We start from the raw sequence: 9,892 nt of genomic DNA, 5'->3' as shown, positions 1-9,892 counted from the left end.
GTCGCCGTAACGTCGAACGGTGACAGAACAAATGGTTGTTAAGTCCTGGACTATCTGTATTCCTTTTCTGCGTGAGTTTCTGCTGCTTGGGAAATTTCATGGAGCTGCATTCGATATGGGATAAATGTCTTGCTTCAGTTTAGCCCTTGTCACCCACGTGCCATCTTTTACATTTGGGACTTCAGGCCTGCCACTTTTTCTACTGGGGGAATATGGGAGGGGGGAGTTAGAGAGAGTGTGGGAGAGATATATAGTCAAAATAACATTCTTTTCTCAGAAAGTCAAGGTCATCTGGCCCTGCAGCTGCAATGAGGTGACTGGGAGGCATCTCCCGTTTTGGAGGGTGCTGTTGTGGCTCCGTTGCCTGAGCCTGGGCTATCGACAGATGCAGACTCTGAGAGTGAGGGAGAGGAGTTGGCAAGGCCTCCCTCTCCAGGACCCTCCTCTCTGGCAATGCCTCCGGAGGACACCGAAGGCCAAACGATAGGCTCAGAGCCAAGCACGTCCCCGCAGCCACAGGTGGACAGCGACGAAGAAGATAAGTGCTGGCTGGACCCTTGACAGAGGCGCAGGGAGAAGCGTGCGCAGCAGAGGGGAAGGCATGCCAGAGATTAGCTGAGTCACTGAACCACACCCCACAGGGTATAAATGTGGGTGTGGTGGCCGGTTCAGTTTGTGACGAGCAAAAACTGGAAATAATCCATGATCTCTGCGTTACTGGACTTTGCCTGCTTTATCGGACTGCATTTGGATTAATCCTTGTATTGTTGACACTCTGCCTGTTTTATCGGAATGCTTGCAGTCTGATCGTTGTTTTGTGTGAGTAAAGTCTGAATTGGCAGCTAGCCACTGGGTTGCTGCCAGCTTTATCTTCAAAGAGTTTTGTCATGTGGCTTATTAACTCCGGGCCATCTGTGGGGGTGCGTGTGTGGTACGGGGACAGAACAGGTGCCTGATTGGACCATGAGATGGACATGTGGGTGCTGGGCAGGGACTCGAGCTTTCTTTTGGGTGGGGAAAACCTGGAAGCTTTCCGATTCAGGTTTTCCCAGATGTGCCAATATGACATCTCTAATAAAATGGAACTTTGAGGAAACTCAAGTCTCTGAGTTTTCTTTCATTTCTTTCATTACGTGTTGCTTGGAACAGTGACATTTGTAATGTTTCTAACTCAAATAAACTAGAGAAGCTTCCTCGTCCAGCAGCTGCCTTTATGGCTCAGAGAAGGGAAGCCTGGGAAATGCTCCCACCACCCCGTTTGAAGGGAGAGAAGAGCACCTGTTGCAACAGAAGGAAACTTTCCTGAACTAAAGCCCCCTCCTGTGATCTGAAGCCCCTCTGGGGTCCTCCTTTATGACAGTGGTGCCTGGCTGGCACTGAATCACAATAGGATCCAGACAGTATAAACTAGCATGCAGTTGTGCCAGGTAGGCCAATTGTGCCAGGAGGACCATGTGTAATGACTCCCAGATCCCTCTCCAGATGTCAGCTCGGAGGAAGATGAACCAGTTCCAGACACGTCAGGAGGGGAGTCGCTCAATGGGACCCAACAGCCCTCTGAGAGGGATTTGGCTGAAGCGTAGCTGCAGCACAACAGCTCTGGGGCTTCAGGTGGGGAAAGCATACAACTGCAGCCGGTCAGCGATGAGGAGGGGGAACTGCCTTCTGTACCTGATCCAAGAACACACTGGGCGGAGAAAAGGCAGGAGCAGCGAAGGTCAGCCAGATCACTTGCGAGGAGGCAGCCTCGCCCTCCTTCATGGTCTGCACCAGAAGTTGGCTATTTAGCACAGCAGAGAGATGGAGGCGATGCTGGGAACGCCATGTTTGTCTTCTTGCTGTGGGTCCTTGCCTTGAACTTTGGATCGTGTCTCTTCAGCTTTGCCTATGAATTTGACTTTGCCTTGGGAACTTGCTTTGGCCTACTGGACTGGACTCATCTTTGCCTCGAGGATGAGTGTCGGCTTCATTTGACCTCCGTTGCTTCTTGTCTTTTTGCAGAATGCAGTAATAGTGGCCTTATCAACCAAAGAGAGCAATGGAACGACTTCTGAGTAACTGAGCCATGTGCAGAAACTGCTTCAGTGTAGCCCAGCCTGCCTCTTCGAACTTACGACGGCACTGGAAAAAAATAACTCATGTTCAAAAAAAACCGTTTTTACTGGGGATATTGAACAGAACTTACAGTAAAGAAATTGGATATTTGATTCTGCATATAATTACAGCGGCAAGGATAGTCTACGCACAGTCCTGGAAAAGTGAAAAGATCCCAACAGAGGAAGAAATAATTAAGAAAATCCTGGACTGTGCGGAGATGGATAAATTAACGAAAGAAATAAAAGAAAAGGAAGATATAGAATATTATCAAGTATGGACTAAATGGTATGATTGGCTCGAGATCAGGGAAAGTAAATGTGAATAAACGATGGAGAGAAGAAGGTGACAAATGTGCAAAATATTGTAAATGAAGAAAATTAAAAAGTAAAGGGACGATAAAGATAATGATAATAAAGGATGGAAAAATGGGGAATGTATATAGTAGAAAGTAAGAGGAACGAAACTGATATGTAAAAAGAAACACGTATCATGTGTTTGTGTTTTGTATGTTGTGTTGTGTTGTTGTGGTAAAACCAATAAAAAATTTAAATTTGGGGAAAAATAAAGTAACTCATGTTCAGTTTTCACATTTATGGCAGTTGCAACATCCCCAAAATTTGAGGGCCTGGCAACTGGCATGTATTTTACACGTCCCAGGGTCAAATGGAGGAAGCAAAGTCAATGGGGAAGACAGATTCACTTAAGCATGGGAGTGCATAATGACTGTGGCAAAAAAATGTGGTAAAATGGACCAGAAGTCATTTAACAATCTTGCTTAGCAACAGGCTCAACTGTGGTCGTTAAGTCGAGGACCTTTCGCATTGTAAGCCGCCCTGAGTCTCCGGAGAAGGGCGGCATATAAATCAAATTTAAAAAAAAAAAAAAAACCTTGTAGCGTTTTAAACAAGGCACAAAAGAAAATATAAAAAGCAAAGAGCAGGTTGGAACATGCAAATATTTCCTAATCATGTAACATATAAACCTTAAGAAAATTCCACAGAGGAATCGCTACACTATGAAATAACTGAGCTACAGAAATTTGATCTTAGGGAAATCGATCAATCTTTGATTTGGAATGCAACTGAAGATCCGAAAATGTGCCAAAGGCGATTATTATTTTTTTTTTGTTAGAATAACACTCTGTCGATGCCTATATAAAACCTGGGGAAATGTCTCATTTAGGCTCAACTGAAGTTAGCCACAATCATGGAATGTTTTGGAATAATAATAATAATAATCTGAGTCACTTTTAATCAACCTCATTAACTGTTCTTTTACTGCAACTTCTTTGAAGAAATGATCCATAAAGTGACAATACAATCCCAGTTCGGAAAGATTTGCAGGATTATTTCTAGGCTACGTAAAACTTCCTAACAAGACACTCACTCAGTGACGGAAAGCTCTTGAAAAAGATACTCCGCTAACCTATTTCCGAGTGTAAGACAAGAATTAAAATAAGGCTTCGGTTTAAAGAGAAAAAGAGTACAAAATATCTCTGAAAAAAATTACAGGTTGTCATTGACTTAAAACAGTTCATTTAATGACCGTTGAAAGTTACAAACGGCGCTGAAAAATGGACCTATGGCCATTTTTCACACTTATGACGGTTGCGGCATTCCCCACGGTCATGTGATCAAAATTTAGACGCTGGGCAACTGGTTCAAGGAAGGTCAATTGCCTTAAAGACCGTGTTACCCACTTCACAACTGCGGCAAGAAGAGTCGTCAAATGGGGCGTAACTCATTGAACAAACGTCTCGCTTAGCAACAGAGGTCTTGGGCTCAATGATGGTCGTAAGCCAGGGACTACCAACATAGGCATCAGAGGTACAGCATTTCTCAAATCAGAAGTACACTTGGTATTTCCTTCACATTTGGTTTGTTGTGCCATGTACAAAAGAAGAAGCAGCAGAAGAAGCAAACAATAAAAAAAGCATTTGGAACAAACCAAGACTATACAGTAGTGGCCCAAATTGTGGAAACCTTTTGAGAAAAGTGTATTTTTGAGGTTTGATGGCTAATAACACCACTTTTTTGGGGAGAGTTTCAAGATAATCCTCTTCCACTGCTGGAATGGCCTGGGAATGGCCCAGACCTTCACCCAATTGAAAATCTATGGAGCCGACTAGAGAAACTTGTTAGTCAGAAGCGACCCAGCAATAAAACCCAGTTAATAGAAGATCCTTCAATCTTGGTTTCACATTATAAAAGCTGCAGAACTCAAAGACTTGGTTCACTCCATGGGAAGACGCTGTAAGGCTGCAATTCATGCTAAAGTTTACCCCAACTAAGTATTAACTGACATGGTGGTCATTTTTGTATATCTCGTTTTTTCTACGTGTTTCACTTTTCTTCTTTATACTGTAACTGCTATTCTAATAGCAAATCTTTCATAAAAGTTATTGCATTATATTCCTGATTAAATTATCTTTCCATTGATATATAATTTTATGGTAGTACTCAGAGGTGGTATTCAGCCGGTTTTGACCGGTTCTGGCGAATCGGTAGTGGAAATTTTGGGTAGTTTGGAAAACCGGCAAATACTACCTCTGACTGGCCCCACCCCCGATCTATTGGCTGCCTCCTGAGTCCCAGCTGATCGAGTCTCAGCTGATTGGCTGGATCTTCTTTTCTTGCCCTGCACAGGAGAACAGAACTGGGAAGCAGATTGGTGGGGTGGGGAGGGAATGGAGTTTTTACAGTATCCTTCCCCTGAAGTGGGATGGAAATGGAGATTTTGCAGTATCCTTCCCCTGGAGTGGGGTGAGAATGGAGATTTTGCAGTATCCTTCCCCTAGAGTGGGGTAGGGAATGGGGATTTTGCAGTATCCTTCCCCTGAAGTGGGGTGGGAATGGAGATTTTGCAGTATCCTTCCCCTGGAGGTGGGTGGTAATGGAGATTGTGCAGTATCCTTCCCCTGGAGTGGGGTGGGAATGGAGATTTTGCAGTATCCTTCCCCTGAAGTGGGATGGAAATGGAGATTTTGCAGTATCCTTCCCCTGGAATGGGGTGGGAATGGAAATTTTGCAGTATCCTTCCCCTGGAGTGGGGTGGGAATGGAGATTTTGCAGTATCCTTCCCCTGGAGTAGGGTGGAAATGGAGATTTTGCAGTATCCTTCCCCTGGAGTAGGGTGGAAATGGAGATTTTGCAGTATCCTTTTCCCTGCCACACCCACCAAGCCACGCCACGCCCACCAAGCCACACCATGCCCACAGAACCGGTGGTAAAAAAAATTGAATCCCACCACTGATACTACACCAAACAAAGTGGTGTTATTAGCTAGTTTTAGAAAATACACTTTTATTTTTATTTATTAAAATAGAAAATAGAAATATTCGTATTTCTATGCCGCCCACTCTCCGAGGACTCTGGGCGGCTTACACTAAAGACAGTATGCTAAATAGCATATTGGCCCCAACAATCTGGGTCCTCATTTTACCCACCTCGGAAGGATGGAAGGCTGAGTCCACCTTGAGCCGGTGAGATTTGATCCGTAGATCTGCTGAACTAGCAGTCAGCTGAAGTAGCTGCAGTACAGCACTCTAACCACTGCGCCACCTCGGCTCATTCTCACTCATTTTCCCAAAAGATTTCCACAATTTTGGCCACTACTGTAAGCATCTTGCAAAAGGACATAAAGGAAATTGCAAAGCTGTGGCTAGAGGCCAAACAATTACAACTAAAATTTCCTTTCCTGCCTCCAGAACAATCAAAAGGAGTGTCTTTTTTTTTCCCCCTCCTGGTTTCTGTACTTCAAACATGCTATCTTATCCGTAATGTATTTCCATTTCCAAGACATACAGACGTGTACATAAACTGCATTACTCGTGAGTTGTTTTCTTTTAAAAGTGCACAATATTGGTCGTTTAAAAAAAAAATCCTTTATACAAATAGGTTTAAGGTCAGTCTCTTTGCCTTGCGGAGATACACAGTACCTGACGCGTTTACGCTTTTAAGAATTTGATGTGAAATCACCAAAGAGTCTACAGGAGAGGCAAATGGTTTCGCTACTAAAGTTTGACAGTCACGACACAAGCTCCAGCTCTTCCGAGGCACAATGGTGCAACCTGAAATAGGGAAATAAAATAAATATAAATAAAATAAAAATAAAAATAAAATAAATAGGAATTAAAAAAAAAAAAGAATCAAGGACAAAATGATCAATACGATTCGCAAATATTTTGGAAAAAAGCTTTTCGGTGGAACAGCATTCATTTATTCATTCATTCATTCATTCATTCATTTAAATTTCTATACTGCCCTTCTCCCGAAGGACTCAGGGCGGTGAACAGCCACAAGATAAAAACACATAAATACAAAAATTTAAAATCAAATAAAAAACGAATTAAATAATTTGGCTGAATTTAAAATAACCCATAATTTAAAACAAATTAAAATTTACATTTAAGGGGAGAAGATTTAGGCCAGGCCAGCTTGATGAAATAAAAAAGTCTTAAGCGCACGACGGAAGGTGCGCAGATCCGGGATCCTCTGTATCTCCGGGGGGAGCTCGTTCCAGATAGTAGGTGCCCCCACAGAGAAGGCTCTCCCCCTGTGGGCCGCCAGTCGACATTGTTTGGCCGACGGCACCCGGAGGAGCCCCTCTCTATAGGGAGCGTACTGGCCGGTGGGAGGCTATTGGTGGTAGCAGGTGGTCCCGTAGATAACCAGGTCCTAAGCCATGGAGCGCTTTAAAGGTGGTAACCAGCACCTTGAAGCACACTCGGAAGACCACTGGGAGCCAGTGCAGCTCGCGCAGGAGAGGTGTTACATGGGAGCTTCACGTCGCTCCCATAACCACCCGCGCGGCCGCACTCTGCGCCAGTTGGAGCCTCCGAGTGCACCTCAAGGGGAGCCCCATGTAGAGAGCCTTCAAAAATCGTGGACGCTCCATCGCTGGAGATTTTTAAGAAGAATCTAGACCCATGATGGCAAACAAATGGCACACGTGTCACAGGTGGCACGCGGAGCCATATCTGCGGACACGCAAGCGTTGCCCTAGCTCAGCTGATTTTCGGGCCTTCCAGGGCCACCAGAAGTCAGGAAATGGCCGTTTCTGGCCTCCGGAGGGCCTCCGGGAGGGGGGGGGAGGCAGTTTTCGCCCTCCCCAGGCTCCAAGAAAGTCTCTCGAGCCTGGGGAGAGCGAAAAATGGGCCTACTGGGCCCACTGTGCCATCACGTGCCAAATGTTGGGTGCTTGGCAACTGACTCGTATTTATAACGGCTGCAGTGTCCCAGGCGGTCACCTTTTGCGACCTTCTGACAAGCAAAGTCAAGCGGGAAGCCGGATTCACCGAACAACCGAATGACTAATTTAACAACTGCCGCGATGGCAAGAGACGTCGTAAAAATGGGGCAAAACTCACTTAACAAATGTCTCACTTAGCGACATAAATTTTGGGCTCAGTTGTGGCCGTCAGTGAAGGACAACCGGTAATAATACAAAATGGAAAAAAGAAGCAAAAATATTTTTTAAAAAAATACTTAAATTAAAAGAAACAAAATGCCAAGTTCAAACTCTGCCCACTCCCTCCCAGCACTGATGGTGTTACATAGTTTGGTAATGAAACAACAAAGCTCAGATACAACCAAAGACCCCCACAATCTCAGAGGTGCTGGTCAGCTCTCTTAACCTCCACATTACCTGTGTCCACTCATTTATCTGAGGATCGTACGATTCGACTGTATTAAGGTAGGCTTGTCCGTCATATCCTCCCACAGCATAGAGTTTATCTCCAAGAAGGCAGACTCCCACCGCGTCCCTGCTGATGCTCATGGATGCCACAGCAGTCCACACATCTGTTTTGGGATCGTATCTGATTTTAAAAAAAAAGCAAGTTTCCATTTTATGTCATTGAAGAACTGCCACCAAAATCTCTGCGTATGTTTGTATATTGCTCCCTTGAAACCCGTTTTGATTTTTGTGAAATAATGATCCAACGAAAGGTAAAGTCTTGGAAACCCCCTCTGGTTCCCACGGGAAGGGGTTTATTTTATTTATTTATTTATTTATTTTATTATACTTATATGCCGCCCTTCTCCCAAAGGACTCGGGGCGGCTCACAGAATTAAAGAACAATAAAAATAAACTACTAAATAAAATACAATAAAAAAAAAAACTACTAAAAACAATCAATTTAAAATGTCCTTGTTAAAATCAAGTAGTTACAAGTAGTCCTCAACTAACTCAATTGAGTCCAAAATTTAGGTTGCTAAGAGAAATATGCAGCAGGGTGGATCTGATTTAAATCAAGTTGATTTAAATCACGATTTAAATCATGATTTAAATCCCTAGTAAAAAGGCTTGATTTAAATCAACTCGATTTAAATCATAATTTTTAAAGAGCAACTGTCATCTCTGCTACTCCTTTGACCCACTGTTAACTCACCGAGAGTCCCAGTGTTGCAGAATATACAGCCTCATGCTACATAACTAAGCTCCATTTCATGCTGAATAAACTAAATTATGAATGTATCTTAAATAGAAACTATCTTTAGATAGATTTTTTACTCCAAAAGCATTTTATTAAAATGAATTTGATAAAAAAAAAAAAATCCGATTTAAATCAAAAAAATCTGATTTTTTTGATTTTTTTAAAAAAATCATTGATTTTTATCCACCCTCATATGCAGAGATGGGTTTCACATAAGTTAACAACCGGTTCGCCCAGAATAAAAAATTTTGAGTGCGCAGGTGCACACGCTCCCTTCGCTCGTGTGTGCCTTGCGCACATGCGCGCTGTGTCAAAAACATGATTTTATCATACAGGGAATCCTCGACTTATGACCACCACTGAGGGCAAAATTTCTGTTGCTACGTGACACACTTGCTAAGTGAATGTTGCTCCGTTTTACAACCTCGCTTCCACAGTTAAGGGAATCCCTGCAGTTGTTGTTAAGGGAATCTGGCTTTGCCGTCAACTTTGCTCGTTAGAAGGTCGTAAAAAGGGGATTCCCTGATCTTGGGACACCGCAACCATCCTAAAGATGAACCAAGCATCCAAATTTCAATCACGTGACCAAGAGGATGCTTGCAACGGTCGTAAGTGTGGAAAACGATCATAAGTCATTTTTTTCAGCAATGCTGTAACTTTGAATGGTAAACTTTGAACTGTTGTTAAGTAGAAGACTGTCTATACAAGCGGACAAGTAACCTTTGAGTGACACAACTCAATGGTTGAAACAACAACTGTTAAGTTTACCCACACCACGACTGTTGTCAAACTTTCGAGCTTAAGCGAAGTTAACAATTTATTGGGATCGTACCAGGGGTGAAATTCAAAATTTTTTTACTACCGGTTCTGTGGGCGTGGCGTGGCGGGCGTGGCTTAGTGGGCATGGCAGGGGAAGGATACTGCAAAATCCCCATTCCCTCCCCACTCCTGGGGGAAGGATACTGCAAAATCCCCATTCCCACCCCACTCTGGGGCCAGCAAGAGGTGGCATTTGCCGGTTCTCCGAACTACTCAAAATTTCCGCTACTGGTTCTCCGGAACCTGTCAGAACCTGCTGGATTTCACCCCTGGTGAAAAGTGGATGGAAGCGTGGAGTAGCTATTCCCCCCAAGATATTTCTGAGCATATTAATCCTAATAGTATACCACCAGGATTTAATCTGCCCCAACACATATGGGTGACATAGAATAGAATTAGAATGACTCATGGGGTGTGTGCCGACTCCTTGTATAAATGGGGAAGGACACCTCCAGCACAATGCCACTGCGGGGGCCCCCGGCAGAGTATCCAACATATAGTGAGGGAATGCTCTAACAGAAGGTATCCAGGAGATTTTAG

General features: G+C 43.8%; 1 protein-coding gene across 2 annotated transcripts in view; it reads right to left on the bottom strand.

Annotated features, from left to right (window-relative positions):
- Positions 1-2,141: 2,141 nt before the first annotated feature.
- Positions 2,142-9,892, bottom strand: part of KLHL5 (kelch like family member 5) — a 42,567-nt gene continuing 34,816 nt past the window's right edge. For both annotated transcript variants that reach the window (XM_087875430.1, XM_087875431.1), the window contains 3 exons: positions 7,744-7,915; positions 2,986-6,166; positions 2,142-2,910 (listed from right to left, as the gene is read on the bottom strand). In XM_087875430.1, coding sequence (XP_087731556.1) covers positions 6,110-6,166; positions 7,744-7,915 — 229 coding nt within the window. In that variant the 3' untranslated portion in view covers positions 2,142-2,910; positions 2,986-6,109. The remainder of the gene's footprint in view (positions 2,911-2,985; positions 6,167-7,743; positions 7,916-9,892) is intronic.

This window comes from Pantherophis guttatus, chromosome 8 (genome assembly GCF_059756535.1).
Source record: "Pantherophis guttatus breed Tessera chromosome 8, ASM5975653v1, whole genome shotgun sequence".
Classification (NCBI taxonomy): domain Eukaryota; kingdom Metazoa; phylum Chordata; class Lepidosauria; order Squamata; family Colubridae; genus Pantherophis; species Pantherophis guttatus.
Note: the sequence above shows the minus strand (reverse complement) of the source record. Positions and strands in the feature narration are given on the sequence as shown.